The 22,582-nt window shown below is 31.5% G+C and overlaps 1 protein-coding gene and 1 long non-coding RNA gene across 5 annotated transcripts in view; one reads left to right on the forward strand and one right to left on the reverse strand.

The window, feature by feature from the left end:
* Window positions 1–22,582, forward strand: part of Rbp6 (RNA-binding protein 6) — a 178,148-nt gene that overhangs the window by 42,912 nt on the left and 112,654 nt on the right. For all 4 annotated transcript variants that reach the window (XM_035083758.1, XM_035083756.1, XM_035083759.1 and 1 more), the window contains exon 2: window positions 5,792–5,884. In XM_035083758.1, the coding sequence (XP_034939649.1) occupies window positions 5,792–5,884 (93 nt within the window). The remainder of the gene's footprint in view (window positions 1–5,791; window positions 5,885–22,582) is intronic.
* Window positions 1–22,582, reverse strand: part of LOC118067158 (uncharacterized) — an 89,759-nt gene that overhangs the window by 9,329 nt on the left and 57,848 nt on the right. The gene's annotated exons all lie outside the window — the stretch shown is intronic.

Raw genomic sequence — 22,582 nt, forward strand, 5'->3', positions numbered from 1 at the left:
ACTACTAAAAAAAACTATCATTAAAATTGCACTTTATTATTACATTGTTTTTTTTTATTATTATTACAAAAACTATACCTTTTTTCACTTTATAAAATGATAGCAAAAGAATATAAAAATAAATAGAAACCTTTTTTAAATTTATCATGGCGTATTTTGAAAACAATTTTAAAAAAAGTGACCACTAAATGAAAGACTTGAAATAGCGATACACTGAAAATGTAAAAAAAAAAATTTATTATTCAGTAGTGGAAAGATTGTAATAAAAATAAAGCAGTGATCTCAAGAGAGTTAGGCTTTTTGCCTCTCCGAAGTCGTTTCCGGCCTAGGGGTGAGAAGGATCTCGGTGTGGCCGCGGCAGCCAGATTCCATAAATAATGGCTTCGGGGGTTGCGTTGGTCGTTGCTCCATACAAGCTTTCTATCTCTCTCTCTCTCTGTTCTCTCTCTAGGCTCTACGGATTTCCTCGGCATAGCACGTACTTGGGTGGGTATACTAGAACCCCGCATATATGCCAACAGGAGAGAGGAGAAGGGACGCAAATGCTCATATGTTGCGATTCCAAGGGGGTTGCGGTGAGAGAGGATGAAAGCCAGGACTGGACAGTGCGATAGCAAAGCCCCAGGCTGGCTCTGACCACTTGCCTTGGCTTTCGCGCAATGCAAGCCTGATAAACCAACCCTCTCTCACTACTCATTCCTCTCGCTCTCGCTCTCTGCACTACACCAACTATTCCATTTGCTATTTATGACCCGACAACTTAACTTGTAAAATGTCTTGATAGTGAGAAATCGCCCGAGGATTCTTGTCTTGCATTTGTAGATAGAGAACAGGTATTCAAATCCTATTTTTTTCTCTTTTTTCTTTTGTATTCCATTCAAATAAATATCTATAAATTTTATTTACAACTTCAAAAATCAATACTCTATATAAACGTTATTTCTCGATGTCTTTCTGTTTTTTTTAAATTCTTTCATTTTATTGGAACAATTTTATTAGATTTTTGTACCTGATAAATATCTCCATAAATGAAGAAAATATGTTGAAAGAAATGTTCTTTTTTCAATAGAGAAAAATTTTTAATTATGTAAATGAAAGAGATAATGATGTTGATATGATCTTTTTTGATATTCAATGCTAATATCATAGAAAATATCTAGAGAAATTAAGATGAAAAAACCCAATTGCCGATTTATGGTTTCTCATATCATTTTTTACATTTTCTCAGATCTTCATTTTGAAGAAATAATTTTTTATTGAAAAGAAATTTTTTCTTTTATTGCAGACATCAATCTTGAAATGGTTCTCTTTTATGAGGTCAAAATAATATCTGTAATTTTTTTTCCACAAAAAAATTATTATTCAATGTCATAAATAGGGAAGCAAAGTTATTGTTTTTCAGTATATTATCTTTGAGTTTGAAGTGTCAAAACTGAAAATAAAATTTATCTTACAGATAGTGTAAAATAATTGTACATCTCCGTATGTATGATGATTGACAAACATTAATCCTACATTACACAATATAAATGTTGTCTTAATTTGATATAGGAGAGTATAGGGAAATCGCATGTATATCCTCCAAAACATCGGACAACATTCATGTCGCATTGTGTATGTTTTAAAATTTTACACTTTTCATTATCAAAAGAATTTAGAAATTTTTTTTTAAGAAAAATTGAAGAAATCTTCATAAAATTCACCCTATTATTTCATTAGAACCTATAAAACACGACAATTCAAATGTAATTCTTATGAGATTCAAAACCGCAAAAGATGCAAAATGTCCCAGTGATATTAAGCGAAGGATAAAGGTGATAGGGGGTGAAGAAGTGAAGAGGGAAGAAAAGAATGAAATCTCGAAAATATGTGTCTTGCGACAAGAACGGTGACGGGGAGGTGTAGGGTTGGTTTGGAAAATTAAAATAGTTTCTCCAGGGAGAATAAAAGACCTTGCAGTAAGGAGGAAAGAGAGAACGAGGTTGGGGGGAATGAAAAAAGACAAGGAAAGAATAAGGTATAGGGGAAAAATAGCATGAAGCCTCTGGCGATGAAACTATAAAGCTACTCCTAGTAAGTTGTAAAATTGTAATAGTCTTCCGGTATTTACATAATGCTGCGGTATAATAAGTGGAACTCTCGCCCGAGTTTCCATTACCATTCCACGGGGGCGCTGCTCACCCTTATCTCCACTAACGACCCGGACCATACCACGTCTTGTTTCTTTTTTTTCCTTTTTCCAACCCCTCGACCTGGTCTTATAAGTAATCACCTAGCTCTCTACCATTGTCAAACATATGATGATCATTTTGTCCACTTAGAACTTGGAGATAAAGTACCAAGTTCTAATAAAATGGTGCTTTAATATCAATAATTTCCTTCAGAGTTCTTGACAAATACAGTTCCTGCAAGAGGTACTGGAAAAAATCCAGGTATTTTTTGTCGAGAACTATATTTTCGCAACAATAAAAAGACAAAGAGAAGCTCATCATGAAGGGGTTGTTCCAGAGAAATAGTCTCTTTCCCCTCTTGCGGCAACTGGTGGACTTGCAACAAGTTCATAGTCAGCTTCTCTTGGATACCTAAATCCGCAATTTCGTCTGTCTTCACCACAATTCCTGGTCCTTTGCTTTAACTCCTTTGTCATGGGTTAAAGTTGCTCGTTCTGCTGACAATGCGTTCATTAGACTCACTCCCAAGTGCCCTGAGAAATTCAACTAGTCTATCAAGAAAATCCTTCGGACTTGTGCTTTGTAAAGCAGCAGCAGCGGCTGTAGAGACTGGATTTCAATCTTCTCTTATTCTTTTCCTTCCTCCATCTTATCCTCTAAAGAGTCTTCATTCAAATAAGTAGTTAAAGCATCTTTCGGTTCGTCCGTTTTTGAGTTCAAGCCGCATGAAGAGTATCTGTTTAATTTTTAAATTTCGTCCATTTTTTCAAGAATTTCAAATTTCATCCACTTCGCTGATTAGTTAAGATAGAATTGTAGGTGAAGAGATTTTTTTTTCCTTGCTTCAGAGTGGCAACCGGAAGACTTGCGAGCTAGAAATGCACAAGGTTTTGTAGATAGGGGTCGTGAAATGTTGGGTGAATTTACTCCCCCCACCGTTTGTATTACTCGCGAAGAGATACGGCCGGATAGAGAGGTCTAAGCCAGCCATCACTGAAATTGCCCTGAGTTTACCATCCCCCTCTGCCCTTTTAGACTCTGCTACTCCATATTTAGCTACCCCTCATGCTTCCATTCTCGTTACTTCTATCCATTTACTCCTATCTTCGTCTAGTTCTCAATCCCGTCCTTTTTCAAATAACTTCCAACATCCTTTTTTTAAACGACTCTATATATCCATTTCATTTCTTTTTAATTATTTAAAATGTTTTTTTGTTTGCTATTTGACTTTTATTTTGTAGTACAATTACGAGTAGAGTTATAACTGGAAACCAATTTTTGAGAATAGCTGTATAATTCACAATGGTTTTATCATCAATTTTAAATTCGTTTGAGAAATTATTTCATTAATTTTTATGACTGGCTTTTGTACACTAAGTATTCTGAGAGAAACCGAAATTTTAGCTGGTATAATATTCATTAAATTTTTAGATAAAAATCACTTGCCTGAAAATAAGTATGAGCTCTTGTTCAAATTTAATATTATTTAACTATTAATAAGAAACATTTAAAAACAATTTATAGATATTTAGTGATTTGACAAAGAAGTAATGTTAAGTTTAATGATTGAATACATTCCTACTTTACCGATAGAAATCGAGGCAATTCCAAGGCCCTGGACAGTTCCTCGTTAGTAACTTGACAAAATTTCTACTAGAGTAATAAAAATATAACGTTAGAGTATTAGTTTATTTAACGTATTTTCAACTTATAACATATGTCTAGTCAATACTAAGACTTTGATGAGGCATTCAAGTTCAAAATTGAGTCTGCTTGTGATTGAAAAGGCAACTATTTATTGGATTGGCCGGAAAATCATTACAAAACTGAAACTACTTTTGAAAATCAAATATTTATTAACACATTACAGATTAATCTGTGAATACAACAATAATTACTTTCAATGCAATGGATATAAAAAATCTTGTAAAAAGAAAATGAGCTTTGAAAATATTTTAATAACATGGATTTGTATTTAACTTTCACTCAAAGAATTCATTTAATACAAGACTTTTCATGAAATAGAAAAAATAATTTTGGTAATTTCAGTGACATAAATTTATTTTTGCTCACATCATTAGTGACACTATGACGATTCCTTCTATGAGCTTAAATATATTTTTTTGTAAGCTATATTTTTTTAACGTAACTTTGACGACTTTTCCTGGATTTTTTTTTTCTCATCATCGACATGTGGGACGGAAAGTACTTGGAAGTGAAAAGCTTCATAGTATGGTGGGACGTGTGGGTGGGAGAAGCAAGAAAGAAAAAAAGAAAAGTCTTCCGACGCACGAGCAACTACTACGTTGCAAAATCCACTTGCTTTTACTAGCATCGTGTAACATACTTCTCGATAGCTGCAAAACCGAGATCCTAACAGTGTGGTTGTAAGGAAAAGTATAAGGGTTGAGTGGGATGGAAAAGAAAATGTGAGAAAAAAAAATTTTCTCATAAATGTTCTTATAATGTAAAGAACTTGTATGCGACCTTCTGCCCTAGATGTGATTATATTAAAATTTTTATATTAATTTTTACTAAATACCGGATGCATAAATAATTAAAGAAATTCAAATTAATTTTTCTTTTTTTGTAAAATAATTTTTATTATAAAGAAACTTGTGTTAACTCATTGATCATGAATTTTTATTATTAACACTAGTAATTAGTGACAAAAATAATCTTGCATAAAAGATAATTTAATTGAAAAAGTATGATATTTATTTAGTTCATTTATTTGTTTTGAGTAATTTTTATTGAAAAATTGAAAGAATAGTGAAAGAAATAAGTCGTAAAGCTTTTTTGCCCGGAGGCTACGTGAAGCTGGATCCATTCATATTTTATCCACCGCTCCTTATCAATTTCTTTAGTCGCTATGTTGCCATTTCTCAAACGCCTCGTTTTTACTCCTTACAACCACCTCGTCAGCTCTTGACTCATTCTTTCCCTCGATGTCGTTTCTATCTACGACCATTCCGTCTGGAAAAAAACTTGACGAAGGGCCGTATTTTTTTTTCGCACTAACATCGATGCCATTCAACCCCTTTTCCTCCCCTATTTATTTCCAACTCCATGCACACCCTTAAAGATGTGATTATTAATCGCGCATATCGCAGTTTCCGAGTGAAAGGAGTGAGAGTTCAATGATTTGCTTGTTTATATTTTCTAAATATTTGACTATGAATTAAAAGACAATTTCAAATAATTATTCAAATATTTATATATAATTAGTTTTTAATTACATAATAGGAGAACTATTATGAAGAAAATAATCAGTCATTCTTCTTTTAAATTCTAATGAGTCGAAAAAAAAAATAGAATTCTTTTTATATAAATATCAACTTGAAAAAAATTGAACAAATATCAATACAAAATATTACCTCACCTTCTCCTAACGTTGAGTATGAACTCTAGAGTTTAAAATAAATGTAGATAAGTAACATCATTATGATCACTTTGGGAAACAAAAACGTTTTACAGATAAAAATATTTTAGCACAATTTATCATCTTGTGTTCATAGTGTTAGTCGTAGAACATAAATATTGGATGTACTTTGTAAACGTCATCATTATTTATTAAATCAGAAAGTTTTCTCTAACAATTGATATTTTTTGTTCATTAGATGGTGACAAGGACAAAGAAGATATTCGTCGGCGGATTATCAGCGCCGACGACGCTGGAGGACGTCAAAAACTATTTCGAACAGTTTGGTCCGGTAAGTAGAACAATTATCTCCACAAAACAATAACTATTAAATAATAAATTAATTCATAATCAATAAATAGGCAGATGGTTGAGTGTTTTTATTAGTATCATGAATATATCAGAGATCACAGATGAATGATGATGATGATGATAGTCAGGTTGTCGATAAAACGAAAACCATTGGTCCGCAATGTGCCATATCCATCGGCTTTTCTCTCTACGCATGATAACCTCCGACGTTTTACTCGGCGCCATGATCATCATGATCACGCTTCGGTGTGTCACCATCGTCATTATATCTATCCCCCTCTCCAGTGATGTCGACGAGCACGTTCCGTTCACTCAGTAAATTTAAATCAGTAATTTCACCACGTGCTTCAGTAATCAACTACGTTATCCTCCCTATATTCTTGTCATCAACATACAGGATTGGTCAAAAACAACTCGCAAAACCAATTTATCTTTCAACTGACATTTTGACATTTTTTTATTGTATCAGTATGGGATTATTTTGTGGATCAAACTACACATATTAAGATTTGCTTTGAAGCTTTTTGTTTAATTGAATGTTTCAATAAAATAGTTGAATAGAGTTGGGAAAATCTATCAGTTGACAAGCAGAAATTAGTCATAAACTTCATGAACATTGTTTGAAGCTACTTTGGGATGTTGGTGTGGAATTTCCTCTGTAAAGTAACCCATATTTATTTAAAATAGGAGAAGTGCTAACTGTTTGTGATTGAAGAACTGATATCCACACATAAGAGACTATAATTATGATGATTCTAAACAGTAGTTGGAGAACGTTTCAGGATGATTAGCTCTCTAATTATGGGCTTTCAAAGTGAGCGAGATAATTTTGACTGAAACTGTGTATATATTCTCATTCTCAATAGAGTATTCCAATTACACTGATTTATATCAAAGTCGTTAATCAATTTTATAGGATTCACGATATTCCAATTATTTGCATCGAAGCACACCAGTAACTTTCAAGGCCGCGCTTCTCTTTGGCCGCAGGAGACCAAACTTAGAGGAAGCCTCGAATATTCTAGGGATGAAATATCTCGGCCATAGAGTTTCGGGTTTCTAATCCACTGGGTCGCTATCGATTGTTCCTCCCTCTTCTTCATTCCTGCAACTATCGAATAGTTTGGCTGATAGTCTATATATAGACTAGTACGCGAATCACTAGGAATCCTCAGCCCTTTATTCCAATCCCCGAGGATCTAAGTTTCATATTCCAAACTGAAATGTTGAAAGCTTCAATGTTTTAGTTGTTGTAAGTGATTTCGTAGGTGTTTTGATCTTATATTTTACTGTTCTATTTCTGTCATTCATATTTGTGGCTTTGAATTTTTTATTTAATTCTCTGGAAACTTTTATTTTAACTTACCATTCTGCCAAACAATAACTGATCTTATTTTATCTGTGTCAATTTTATTCCATTTAGAGGTTCAATTGTTTCAAATATATGAGGGAGTAAAAAATTTTTATTTATCAATTATTTCATTTAATTGTAATTATATTGATATTACAAATATAACAAAACAATTGATTTTATTTATTAATTATCATAATAATTAATGAATTAACAGAAATTGAATTATCAGTAGTACAATTTAAGATGAGGAACGCAATATACGATGCTTTTAATTATTTATATATTAAAAAAAAAAAAACATTGGAGTTTATAAATTATCTTAAATTACATTTCATATGCTTCACAGTTTTCCCAACTTTTTTCTGAAAAAAATTAAAAACATTTCATCTCAAATATCATATCTCATTAAATCTCTACTTTTGTGTAACACTACGTTGATTTAATGCATTTTACCAGAAAGTCATTTCATCTAGATTTCATTTCGCTATATTTGATAATACTCTTTGAGATTTACATCAATGATACAACCAGGCTGCGTTTCTCATCATCTCGTGAATACACAGAAATCAGTGTAATGCGTTTTTACCTCCAAATATAAATCCACTCTACACAATGTAGTGAGCTTGTGTGTTGTGTTATCGCATCTTCACTAAGTACTTAGATAGGTGTCGTACTTGCGTGTTCTTATGTGTGAGTCCAAACCAAAGGAGACGAGAATATGTAAGTGTATCATGTTGAAGCTACTGATCCTATCTTCGTATGTGGGTCATCCACGTCTTGAAGGCATTCTAACTCCTTTCAACTTGTAAGAAACTCTACATTCAGACAAATGTTGTACAATACTATGCAAATATATTCGATGGAAGTGTTGACTGATACAAAAACGTTTCGAAAATTTTTAGAAATATTCAAGATATTTATTTTAATATACTGCAAATCTGAGTGCATTAAAATCACAAATTTTCAATCATAGACGGCAACGATGCATTTTAGACTAAGCAATAACTTTATTTCTTTGCTATTAATAATTTTTATTCTCCAATAAAAAAATTAATATTCGAATTGAATAATGCATTCTAGTTTGTTTGACTTCACTTGTTAGCAATGAAAAGAACCTTTTGTTTCTAAATGACTTAATAATTAACATCATTAAAATTGACCTAGGAACTGTTATAAAGATAAATCATTTCTTATTTACGTTTCATAACTAATCGTAAAAATGTTAATAACTCAAAATAGCATAAAAACTCTTATTTAACATGTAATAATTAATCAAAACAATTTTACCAGCAACTTTGTAGTTTCATTTTATCCCAAGCATAAAATAAATTATTCTAAAACCTGCTCCAATCGATTAGTATTTTCAGTTAAAACTTCACCATTACACTAGTGATAAAAATTTAATGAATCTCCATGATGATAAAAAAGAGACTGGGTATGAGTGAGACGAATGTAGGAGATGAAGAGTTTAATAATACTCTACTTTCATCTTTAGAGTCCCTCTACCTTGGATCACCATAAGTGAAAGCTTCAAAAAGTGAAACAAAAAAGGGGTTGAAAGGAAGAATGAAGTAGTAGCTAGACATAGTGTGCAACTTAGCTCAGACCTCTTGCGCCCGGTGCTTAAAGGTTCGCTACGAAATTAAGAAATTAAGAATTAATGTAACCCGGAAGCAGCCGATTTTCTGTCCCAGCAGTTTCGTTTGATCTAGAGAAAAAAGAAAGCTTGAAAAGCTAAGATGATTTTTCACTCTCTTATTCAATGTCTTTTATATATTTTTTGAAGAATATTTCCACTGACGTACTTACTTTTTCTCACACTCATTCTCTCATTCACTCACACTCCTTCGCTATCGATAAATAAATTTTACGTTCTTTGTCACGTTTGTAAAACGGGATAAATTCCGGTCGTCTGACAGCCATTTAAAACAATGTCGTCGCGAATACGTGCCATTTGTAACCTCGTACTGTTGGTGCTTTTGTTTCGCTGCGCTATTCATTCTACTATTCTGCATCCTCTTTTTTTATTCCTCTCTTATTTCTCTTGAGTCGCACTGCTTTTCATCTACCCCCACTGACGTTGATAGCAAAAGAGCCTTGAAATATACCAGCTCAAGCTAACGGATTCTCGTCATTTTTTATTGTTATTCTGATAAAAATCCAATTAAGCTAACGTCCACATTAAACGAAAATTTTAGTTACTATGAATAGTAACTCGATTTATTATTGAATTCGTCTGAAATCAAGGTGTAGGGAAATTTTATGATTTTAGAGGAAATCTGGTTTTTTTAATGCAGTCTAGACCAGAAATAGGTAATCTTCGAACGGTAAAGTCATGCTTACTAGGAAGTAGAAATTTTTTTTAGATTCATGTGGATTTACTGTTCCTTGACTCTCTTTTAAAATTAAAGAAAGAAAAAAATTAATGATCATAAAACCCATTTCCGAAATAGCTATTAGTTCATTAGTTTTAAAGTGATCATTTATTTCTTGATGACTGATTTTCTTATTTTGAGATCCTAATAATTTTCTCATGTCTCACTTTAAGCTTTCTATGTAAAAATAGTTTTCATGAATCTGATGTCATCTTAATTGGATTCAAAATCATTTTGTTGATTTTTTTAAAACAAAATTAGTCAGACATTAAAATGAAAAAAAATCATTACCGAAATAAATTATTCTTCCGATAATAAATACATGCTGTATAGTATCAATATTGGAAGCATTAAATGAAATCCCTACATTCAAAAGTGTACTTATCGTCAATAGTCTCCCCATCATTTTCTTCAGTGAATCTTAGCAAATCACGAGTGGGGGACGAAAATGTTTGATCGATTGTAAATGCGAAAATGGTCATTCCATATAAGTAACGGACAAATGGATAAATGATTGTAGAAGGGAGAAGAAGAAAAGGAGACTGAGAATTCTTGGGATAAAAAGAAGATAGTAAATCGAAATGATTTTTCGAGGGAATAAAAAAAAAATAGGAGTAGCTCGGGGTAAGTAGAACAGAGATGTCACTTTGCCTCTCTTTTTCTCTCTTAAGGGTGAGATACTGGAGGGGTACGTTCGTAGAATGTAATTTACGAGAGCTCTTTATTCTACCAAGTCGACTTGAGTTCTCAGCAATTTATTAATTTACCTTGGCTTCCGTCATGTCTCCCTCGTTTATTTAATCCTCAGGCAATCCTTGTTACTGTAGGGTGTACACGTTTAATCGTTACACACAACAATCAATAAATTTGCACCTGAAACAATGCTGTGAAAATACTTCGAGAGTTAGATGTCACATTTTTCTTCATTTTTTTATCGCCTCGAGATGTGAGACAATCAGGATTCCATGGATCAAGTATAACTTCACCTATACCTTGGGGCTACCATTATTTTTTATTCTAAAATTATTACGTATTATTATTGAGCCAAGTCTATTGTACCATTACCTGTCATATAAAAGTTTCAATATTGATGTTTTTATTCCAACCATCAATGAAAAAAAATTTATCCCCTTGAAACAATACAAGTAGCTTCAATTCTACTTCAGTTTCCACTTTCTAATTAATAAAGATAATAATGATGTGATAACTTCACTGATTATATGTAGGATCTATTTGTAATTATCATGTAAATTGATTTTTAATTTTTCCTGCACAATTGTGTTTTTATTAATTTATAATTCTGCCTATTAAAGTAGTTTGGTATCTACATATTGGTCAAAATAGCAGTGATATATGTTTTGTAATGATAACTTATAAGTTGAATACAACAGCTGTTGATGAGAAATAAAAGAAAAAGAAGAAAGAACCCTGTCTGACAATAATTAACGTTCAAATTAATTTTTGAAAAGTTGATTGGTTCAATCCTAATTAATATCTCACCTTGATGGTTGATGTTTCGAAAAAAATGTTAAGACACCCACTCTAATCAACACTTGAATATATTTTTAAATAATTAGTCACAGTAAATTGGTTGAAAATATAAATGCAAATTTTATTAATAAAATAATATTATACACATCTTAATTGAGTAGTATGTTAATTTTTAATTAAATAAAAAAAAAAATTCCATTTTAATGAAGTGCTCGTACATTTTTTTATCTTATTTTGTAACATATAAGGTTAATTCGCTGATTCAAGATGTAACTTTGTCATGCAATACATGAGGTGTTTTTCACCCTCATATGTTGATGTTGACGACATTTGTAGTAGTAGCTTTTGTCTTGTGGCGCAAGCATCATTAGCGTCCCGAGTAATGAGCACACTAATCACCAACAGACTGCGTACTACACTCAGGGTCGTTGGGAAAAAAGGGGAAACGTTAGAAGAGGGTAGGATAAAACTGAAGCCAAGGAATAAAAAGGACAAAAAAACTGGAGTGTGTGGGTGTCTCGATGAAGGGGAGACGTCAAAAATAAAAAACAAAAAATATCAACGAGATAGAAAAAAGCCTGATTTTTTCAACTACGATGCAATTGATTTAATTATAATGTATTTAAATAATTTATAATAATAAGCATATTATTTATAGAAAGATCACTTAAACCAATTCTAAATAAATTTTTGTAATTCAAATAATGGTTTCTATCGATAAAAAAGGGCAGTAGTCAATGAATATAGATTAAAAAATTTAATCGATATTATACGAAGCGATGACGCCGCAAAAAATTTAAACCCAGCGTTAAATTCACGAATGTTTATTCGGTAAATATTTGCCGTTGAAGCGAATTGAAGTATGGAACGAACATTTCAAGCCGTGACACTTTTCACCTATCCAGTTTATTTCATTTTTTTATCTCATCTTTTTTCTCTAATTTTTTCAATTTTTCTCCATCATATCAATTTCCCTGGCTAATAAAAATATAACAAATCAGTGGAATTGATAGACTCCTAAAAATATCTCTGGTTCCTAAATGAAATACTCATCAACATACGAGAAGCTTTTTTTTTTTCATTAAAAAAAAAGTTCATATAGTTTATTAATTGGAATAAATATAAACATTTCTCACTATGTAGGGAAAAGTAATTTTTTATGTAAGGAAGAGACCTGCATTTAACAACCTGACCATTAAACATTAACTGCCCGTCTGCAGTTTTGCTCATAGCGCCATTGGGTTAACTTTGATTGTAGCTAAAGGCTCTTGGGAATATGGCTCACTGTTGGAAGTGAATGTAAACCTGAGAAACAGAGGAGAATAAGGGAAGAACTGGATGTGATCTTAAATGTTAGAATGACAGAGTTAGGAGTAAAGTTAATGGCAAGTCTGAGCGATTTCAAGAGCTCGCAGGGTTTCTTATGACTTTTTACAATTACTTCTTGGGTTTTAAGAAGATTTAATTACTATTTAATTCCATTTTCCTAATTGACTCTTGTTTTATTAAGCTTGAAAAATAATTTAAACTTTTTAATTATTTACTACTCTTTAATCTGACCCATGAGAAATTCATTCACAAATTAAAAACAAACCAACTCAATTGCTTTTGACAAATTTTTGTGGTTTTTTCAAAATAAAACTTTCGGTTTTTGAAATGAAAACGTCTTCAGGTGCGTTGAGTGATTTTTTTCGGGGAAAAACTTGTGAGTTTGTGTCACCAACATGCCAACGTTATTAGTATATCTGTAGCTATGAGAATAAAGCAAAGTTTTTAAAATATAATGAAATTATTCAAAGTACAAATAATTGAAGTTTTCACTGTGACTGCCTGAATTTTTGTTTTTTTTTTCTTCATGTTCATCGTTCATTTAATGAAGATAGCATTTCCATTGATTGATTACATTTGCCAATCAAAAATGTATACCACAGATAAAACAATCAGTGAAATATTGAATGAAAATTCTAGTGAGTTGGCAATATAGTAATAAAGAAAGAAGGATGTAATAGAGACGAAATGTTGGATTATGTATGTGTTACATGAAGAATGGTGACAGTCGAAAGCATGGAAAACTGAGAGAATGACATTGGACACTGGGGGATGCCGGTAGTAGAAGAGAAAGAGCTGCGCATACAGACTGTAGTGCCCTCGACCACTTATTGCCAGTACGAATTATTTGCATAAACAAATTTCATTCGGGGTAGAATCTAGCCCATTTAGAGTGGCCATCATGGACTATGCAGAATAGTCTGCGTAGATCTCTTTAGAACCACAACCCTTTTATCCCTCTGCTAGAGAAATTGCATAAAACTCACTCGACATTATCTTCTGCTGAAATCATGGTATATTTTCAAGAATATTTTAAATAATCATTTACATAAATAATTTTTTTCTTCCAAATTGTATTAAATGTTAAAAAAAAATATTCCCTTAAATATTGAATGGAGTTGTTTTAATTATTTAAATAATATAAAACTGTCAGAATATGAAAAATGTACTTCAAAGTCTGTAAAAGTTTAAAGAGAAAAACAGTTTAAAATTTTTTTCATTTGATCATCTTGAGGTTTTAATAAATCTCAAGGATGATTAAGTGCTTTAAGAAAAGTTTTATGATTTTGTTCTTGAACAGTAAGGGACGTGTAACCTTTCTAGAAGGAAGAAAGAAAAGGTCAGAAAGCAAAGCCAACCTCTAAGAGAATATTTCACTGTAGGAAATGTCGTCTAGATTACAAGTTTATCTAAATGAGCTAGAAATGCGAGATTATGTGAGAAAGCTAAAAGGTAAAGATGAGATAGAAATCGAGGAGACGAAAGAGTGTGTAGGCAGCACATACAGGACGATGTTTATAGTTTCATGACAGAGGAAATTATATCTCTGTGAAGAGTCAGTCCCGCGAGCATAAAAATCGCAACATAATCTTCTCTTAAAAATTACCGTTCACTTTATTTCTTTGCACAAGACGTTAATCTACCACATTTTCCAGTGATATAAACACAATGATAATTTCAAATTATTTGTATTAAATGATAATTTTAAATATTAACATTATTGAAGAATGTTTGAAGCATTTAAATATTTAATATCAGTCCTCCGAACTACGAGAATCGTTAGTCATAAAGGGAATTTGAAATTGTAAAGGTTATAGTATTCTAAGTATGACAGCGTTCAATTGCGTGATGATAATTTTGAGCAAGGGGTGCCGTTGAACCCTCGCATAACATCAGGCCTATTTTCGAAAATCGTCTACTCGAGTTTCTGGCTCCCAATGGAGGAAATAACGTTTGGAATGTCCTGCAGTGCGAGACGCAACTATCACAGATGAGGTTAAAATCCAATAGTCTGCCTCTACAACGCCCTGAGGGTTGATTTTATAAGGGTTGCTACCCCTAAGAGCTACAACTGGATGTCAAAATTTAAAATTTTTCACTTTTTACCTCTGGCTTCACATTTTCATTGCTCACAAATATTTATTCATACTCTTGGTTCAAAGTAATTAATCCATCGATGATTTTTTTTTTATTATGAAAAAATATTATCAAAACATCATCATGATTCTTGTTGCAATGTCGCTAGAATTTTCATAAAGCAAATTTTACGAGAAACGTTTTATCAATGGGATACTCGAGGTTTACAATAAATTCCAGTAAAATTGGCTTGATTAAAAAGAACTTTCTACAAATATCTTTGCTATAATAATGAGTTTACTTGATGAATCAAGTAATGAGGCTCTTTTTATTTTCACTATACGAGATAATAAAGTGATTAATATATCAAGTATGAATCCATAGATTGACTCTGTGTGATTTTTCTGATACTATTTATTAAATGACATAAGAAACTATTTTAGACTTTAAATAAAATTTTACTAGAATTCTAGTAATGTTTTCTAAAATAAGTTTATCTGATTAGTCAACTAATAAAGCTCTGATTTTTTTTTCTCCATGTAGAAAAGTCTGAAGCATAAGTAAATTTCAAAAAATAAAATCTGTTTGTAAAATGACAAAGAAAAAAAGAGGAATAAAAGAATATCGAGACGAGAAACAGAGTAAGTTCAGTGAGCGTGTGAATCCGGAAACAAAAATAAGAGAAATTGAAGAAGAGACTTTTCTAGCCACGCGGACGAAAGATTTCGCGTGTATTTTCCAGAGGGTTGTATGAGAAAGAGAGTCAGAAAAGAGAGTTAGTGCGTCCGCGCGTACGTTTTCGCCTTTCCGCTAATATTTCATCACGGCGCCAGAGAGTTGCCTGCGTTTTCTCTTTTGCGCCCTTCGTTCACCAACACGTCGGCCATCTTACTTCCGGTCCCGGGTACACCGGAAGCGGCCGGATGTGCCACGACAAAGCGACACTGCGGAAAAATCACAGGACCATGAACCGTGGATAAACAGAGGAGAAATGGCCGCTTGAATCCACGAATAAAATATCCCCTTTTTTCTTCCATCACGTCAATGAATAAATACCGATCGCTTTAGTATCTGTTAATCGATCGGGTCCATTGTTTTTGTCCTGCTTCTATTGATGTTTATCTTCCCACACCGCAAGAATGAAAAAGTGATGAATGTGTTGAATATTGCCAAAAAAAATGTCAAGATTTCAAGTTTCATCTATTATGTTGCTTTCGCTGTTATTTATATCGATCTTTTTTCCCAGTATTGTTGACTTTAATATTTATAAAATCCTTCAAGTCGATTTTATTAACAGAAAAAAATATTACCAACATCAATCTCTTATTTGTAATATTAGAAATGAATATTTTCTTGATGCGAATTTGAAGCAAAATATTTTAAGCTAAAAAAAGAAGTTAGAGTTTACTCATAAATTCTTGAACTTTTGAGAATTAAGATACTGAATCGATAGTAAATTATTCTAGATGAAAATATTCAGTATCATAGCTGAGTAAAAGGGTTCGTAATTGTTGGAATTAGTAACAATAAAATATTCATAGATTCACTCACGTCAGCATAATACAGTTGACAGTTTTATTCTCAGCATCTGCCCTAGTTTGTAGCAAACTCGACCTTTAATCTTTGAGTTTCATTTTTTCCTCATTAATGTCGAAGTAATTATTTTTATTTTTTATCTTTTGATAGTTTTAAAACTCTATTTATATAGATTTTAATATACGAAAAATTATCAAAAGTTTCTTTATTCTCGAACTTAAATATATTTAGCATTTTTACGATCTAAGATTAAGAAAGGTCGATATTGCAGCTTCAATAGACACGCAATTGAAGGAAAAAGACATTCATAAGAATTTAAGTGGAAAACTAGAGGGAGCAGATATTGATTGGAGAGAAAAATGAATCTGAGCAGTTCGTAGGGGGATGCAGAAAATTAATAAAACGTATCAACACTACACTAGTGCATTGTAAATAAAACTCAATACTATTTGAACGTGGGTAAAACTGTCTATTTTTTATCATGACGTACAAAGAATATTCAAATTGATATGAATTAATAACAAGAAGCTTTTAATTATTAAGAAAAACCTCAATTTATTCAAAAATATCACAAGACTGGGGTTTCTTAATCTCAAACCATCTCAAATTTGAAGACCTGGTGGCAATGCAAGAACTAAAATAGTATCCCATGTATATATTCATCATTATTATATTTTTTGTGCATTGTTGACGTTATTTATCATTACTTTCCCTTTTTTATATCTTGTAATTTCGGTTACAATATGTTGAACGGTCCAGGAGCTTAAAAAGCAGTCGCAAGTAGGGAATAAAGCATAGAATAAACGAGGGTGGGGCAGAAGTGAGAGGTTAGGAGAGGCCATGCAAATGGAAAGTTATGCTGCAGAAAAACGAATATTGAATCAGCAGTCGGTTGGTAAGAAGATGGTAGAGTGAGTAGGAGACGAGTATATACCAGTAAAAGGGGTGTAGTTGATGCTTGCTTTTCATCCTCAGGGCCAACGTCGTCGCCAGAATCAAATCTATCGAATATATCGTGCTCGCGGTTTTGTTACGGCTTTTTTGCGATTCACTTTTTTCCCTATATACTTTTCATCCACCTTATCCCTTATTCTCAGAACCGTCGATACTCTATATTTCCACTTCACGGATTCCAGCTATGACGAACCTAATCGGATAACTCGCACCATTGAAATTTCATTTAGAAAAAATTATCATTTTATTCTCCAATGCTGAAAAATTTCAGTTTTTTCAATAATTCTTCGAGCATTAAAATGTCAAGGTCTCAAAAGAGCTTTTTGTTGAGAATAATTATTTTTTTCTTTATTAAACAGTGTTTTGTATGAAAATAATATTTTTTTTCATCTTATTTATGCTTGTTCAATTTATTTAGCAAGAAAGATGCAGATTTATTAAATTTCAATTAATTATTTATTCTAAACAAATTCTTAATCTTAAATGAAAAAAGAAAGCGTGCAAAGATTCACTAGTTCTCAAAAAAGATGGATGCAATCAGAAAACAAATGATGGTTTTTCAGAAATCTATTACTTCAAAATAAATATAAAGTGAATGTAATAATTACCAGAGTATCTAGATAATTGAAATATTTATCATCCAGCTTTTTTTTCGTATAAATAGATTCCTCCAATTTTATTTGTAAGAGATTGGAATAGAATCTTGTCCAGTTGGAAACGATCCTCATCCGTTTAGCGTAAATTGGTATTCCCTACGATTTTTCTTTTTCCAAAATCTTTTTTTTTCTTTATCTCAGCGCATTCTGACAAGACTCTGTTATGTCACGACCGTGCCTGAAGGGAAGAAAAACGTCAAGAGCAAACGGGACTGGCGATCGATTGAATCACTTAGAGGAGCCACCCCTTGGACAATCTGTGATATTGCTCGAGTATGTCATTGTCCGTTTTCTTTCAGTCCATCGTTTTTTCAATAAGATTGCTTGAACTTTATAGAAATGTCTTGAAAATTGACTGTATCATCTTTGATTTTATTATTTGATGTAAATATTCTCTAGATTTTTTTTTATTGTATAAATGATCTGTAATGAAACATTTACAAACAATTTATGAGCTACAAAGTGTTTCACTATTCCAAGGCAGAATTTTTCTTTATATAACATTCTATCTACTTTTACTATCAGTGACTTTTTCATGTACAAGTTTTTTTCTATTGATTTATTTGAAAAAAAACTGTTTAACTCACTGTATGTCATGTCAATCAATAAAGAGTAAATTTTCCTTGTTTTACTGGGTAATTTATGTGCTTTTTTATGAGGCAGTTTTCACACTTTTAACTTCCCTCTGCAAGTTTATAAAATAATCTGATCCACTTAAATGTAAGTTAGGCTCTGATTCCATCTGATTTCAAGGAATTTATTGCAAAATATTGACTCTAAAATAAAAAAAAATTCAGGCAGTCACAGTGAAAGCTTCAATTATTTGTACTCTGAATAATTTCATTATATTTCAAAAACTTTGCTTCAATCGCATAGCTATAGATATACTATTAACATTAGCATGTTGGTGACACGAACTCACAAGTTTACCCTCTACTAGAAATTGCTCAACGCACCTAAAAAAGTTTCAACTTCAAAAGATGATTTTTGTAACTCAGACATATTTAAATCTAGTAGGTAACATCCTAAGGAATAACTACTGTATGGAATAACGATCACGAAATATGTATAAAGGTCTTTCATGAACAAGAGGGAGTGAAACATGAGCTTCGTCAATGTAGGGATGAAGTTTTAAGAAGAGGTTGAGAAATAGTGGGTTTCAGTATTAGCAAAGAGAAGAGGAAGTAGGAAAGAGAGTACAGACTTGGATCTGCATATTTAGCTAAGGGTCGCGACGCGGCCATTGGAATTGCAAAATCGTAAATTGGACTTGTTCGAGTCACCCAGCTGGATGCTGGTTCGTCCGAAGTTTTCGAATTAACTGCGCAGTACGCGGATATATCTCGCGAGTTGAGTGAGACGAGATTTGACTGCTCTATAAAGATGAGGATCGGAATAAGAGAGGATACGCTGCATTTGATGGAAATAATTTAGAGGTTTGTTAAGAGGATCGTTCTTTGGAATAGAACTTCTATTATCAATGCAGATGTTGAATTTCAACAGTCATGATGAGTTTGAATTTTGAAAGCATAACACAATATGTGGCCATGAGTCATTAGATTGGTGATGTAGTGATGTAGTAGAGTTCCAAAACTCTAATTTGTTTCTATTTTAACTCGATTATCTTTCAAGAAAGCTGTCTACTGAAAAAAAAAATTCTCAATGGAAGTAAATGTTGAATTATTTTTAAAAACATTTATTCTATGTAATTGGATACTTATTTATAATAAAAAACAAAGATGGAATATTATTAAAAACAAAATGAAGAAGAAATGTATGTCAATCATATTTAAAAATCGAGTATTGGAAAATTGTTAGTATGAATCTCTAGAATTATATTCATTCGCAGCTCGTTGTTCTCATTTTAATTATTATCTTTATTTATTTTATATCAGTTTTTTATTAAATAATAAAATATTTATCAATATCTGTCACAAATATTGAAGTTTCTGACATTAATTAAATAATTTTATTTATTCTTACTTTAAATTACATTACACTACAGTTATTCGTAATAAATTTTTCTCAATATGAATTTTTCATTCGATTTATTATTTTTTTTTTCATAATATAAAATAAAATAAAAAATTTAATAAAAGTAAAATAATATAATATGGAGTGATATTTATTGATGATTATTTATAATATTTGATAAATCTAAATAAAGAAAACTGTTTTAATTATTTTGAACTACTTGCGAGTCAATTTTTAGAATGAGAGTTTGTGTGAAATTTATTATCCTACTTAGAAGAATAAAAATTTGAATAGAATAAAATGATGATAAAACTAGTGACTTTGAATTATAAAACAAAATGAAGAAAAAAGGAAGAAATGCTATCGCCATAAACTGAAATTAAATACAACTCTAGTGTAGCCGGAAATGCATAATGGTCTTCGGCGTCAAAATGCAACCCTTCAACTCGCCTTTCAACTGTTGGAAGTAGTAGTAAAATAGAAACGTCGAGTTGGACATTCTAGTCTAATTCAAAACCCTACATGGAGAATGGGGAGAGAAAGACAAAGAGACCCGCTGCAATTTGTACGTCGAACAAAGGTAATTACGATGTGTGTTGTTAGCGGAAAGAGAGGATTACATTCTCTCTTTTATCATCTATCTCTTTTACTCCTTGACCTACCCCCAAAGCTCTCTCAGCGAAATATTTGTGCGACGTTGGACCGACTGACGTGTCTAATAATGCTATGGAAAACGCGTGCAATCGTAGTCTGACTCGTTATAGGCCATTTCTACTGCAAAGCACAGCCACATCGTTGTTGAGTACGTGACCGATATAACGAGTATGCCAGCGCGATTAACATGCTTCTTAGAGTACATAGAATACGAGCAACACGTGTGCATTTACATTCATGTACACATCCAGTATAAGTTCAGGATAATACGACGATTCATTTGTTGCAGAATTCTTGGAAAATGTAGCTTTTAATGTTATTTATCTGACCCCTGAATTTGTTCCAGGTCTTGTTATGATGTGGAAAGAATTCAGGATTTCAGTCCGTTTTGACACACACAAATTTATTTAAGATTATAATCGTTCATAACTATATGCTTTGAATAATAAATTGATAATAATAAAAATAAATTTTTGACAGACTTGAGAAAAATAAGTAAGATGGAGACAAAAGCATAAGACCACTAATGTCAGCATGATTTTAATACCTACAAGGTGTAGGGTAGTTCAGGCGTAAAAGTCTATAACAAATATTCCTAAATTCATTTTCAAGAGTACCATGATAATTATCAAATTATTTTCTTTTATTTCATAACAAATATTTAATTAATTAAATAGAGAACCGAAGCTAAAGACAAAATTGTTCATAATAACTGCAATAGACTTTTCACAATTAATTATTAATCAAATGAAATATTTTATTTTATTTTTTATTTTGGCGACTGTTAAAAATATTTCAAGCTTTACTTTGAATTATGTGTGGTTGAAATAGAAAAAATACTCATTTACAGTTACTCAAGCGAATATTTCCAACTTAAAATTCTGCTGCTGTTATCGGATACATAAATAGATGTATGCATGTATACTCACTTTAATAAAAATTCTTGATCTTGCTATTTTGTGCTATAAAACTCAAACTATTGTTGACATATTCAAAAGAAAAATGTTACTAACGCCTTTACATCAACATGGACAATATTCCTTATAGTCAAATGATTCTTGGAAATGGTTTTTGACATTATTAATACCCTTCATGTTGACTTCCAAAAGCTGCTTATTAAACTAATAGTGTTATTTTAAAAAATAGAATTATTCTATTCTAGTTTCTTGAATAAATTCATCATCAACACGATGTCAAGTGTTAATATTTATATCTAAAAAACTTTTAAGACTTTTATTTAGTCATTGGCAGAAATTATTTGCTCTGATGAGCATTGGAGAACTTTGAAACAGATTGAAAAGAAGATCTCCATAAAAAGACGAAGAAAAAGGGATGACTTGTCCTTTGGCTACTATGGTTTATCTAACTTATTTATATTGAACAAACCAATTTCATCCTTAATTACAACACCAGTAAATACAACCAAAAACTAAACTCAGTTATAATGAAACACTGTGGTTACAAGTTGATTTCAAAGTACATATGAAGCATCGGTTTATCTATCGTTTTGTCATGTGTGGCTGATAGTGCTTCAAGAGATGAACGTAAAACGAGAATTTGAGAGAGATCGATTGGGAAATAATGCATAATCAATGGTGAAAACGATGTTTTCATTTGTCGGATAGGAAATTGATGAAAATATATGCATTGAGTAGAGTGAAGATTTATGTTCTCATTTGTTGCTTTTTCTATTTTTTCCTTTTATTTACTTCACCCAGTGGTTGTATTTGATTTAAATAATTCAAAAGATCAAAAGCTATTAATCGAGTATAAATTGAACTCGAGAATATTTAATCTACTTTTTTTTCTCCACTGCTGTCTGAACTTAGTGCATGTTGAAAATTTTTTACATCCCTTTTTTGATCTCATTATTTAATCATTGAATTTAACATTTTATTTTTATTACTGCATCATACTTATTTATTGCCTATTCTAATTTATTTATCTATTAAATATTAATCTTTATTATCTGGCAATATTTATCTATTAATGCACTTTAGCATTTTATTAAAATCAATCATCATGTCTTCAAAAATATTTTTTTTAATCCACCAAAATTTTTTCATTGAAATAATCAGGCTTTATTTTCGATACTTCATGTTTTTAAGTCAAAATCAATAATAAAAGTTTTAAATATGCAATTTCGATAAGCTTAAATGTTAAACGATTGATTAAATATAAAAATATAGGCAGCTGATATTGTCACGAGGATAAAAAATTTTTATTCTCAATAAATTTAAAATTTCCATATCGATGATTCAACGAATTTTCAATTTCTT

The sequence above is a fragment of the Chelonus insularis genome, unplaced genomic scaffold (genome assembly GCF_013357705.1).
Source record: "Chelonus insularis isolate UGA/USDA-ARS -01 unplaced genomic scaffold, ASM1335770v1 contig_369_pilon, whole genome shotgun sequence".
Taxonomy (NCBI): domain Eukaryota; kingdom Metazoa; phylum Arthropoda; class Insecta; order Hymenoptera; family Braconidae; genus Chelonus; species Chelonus insularis.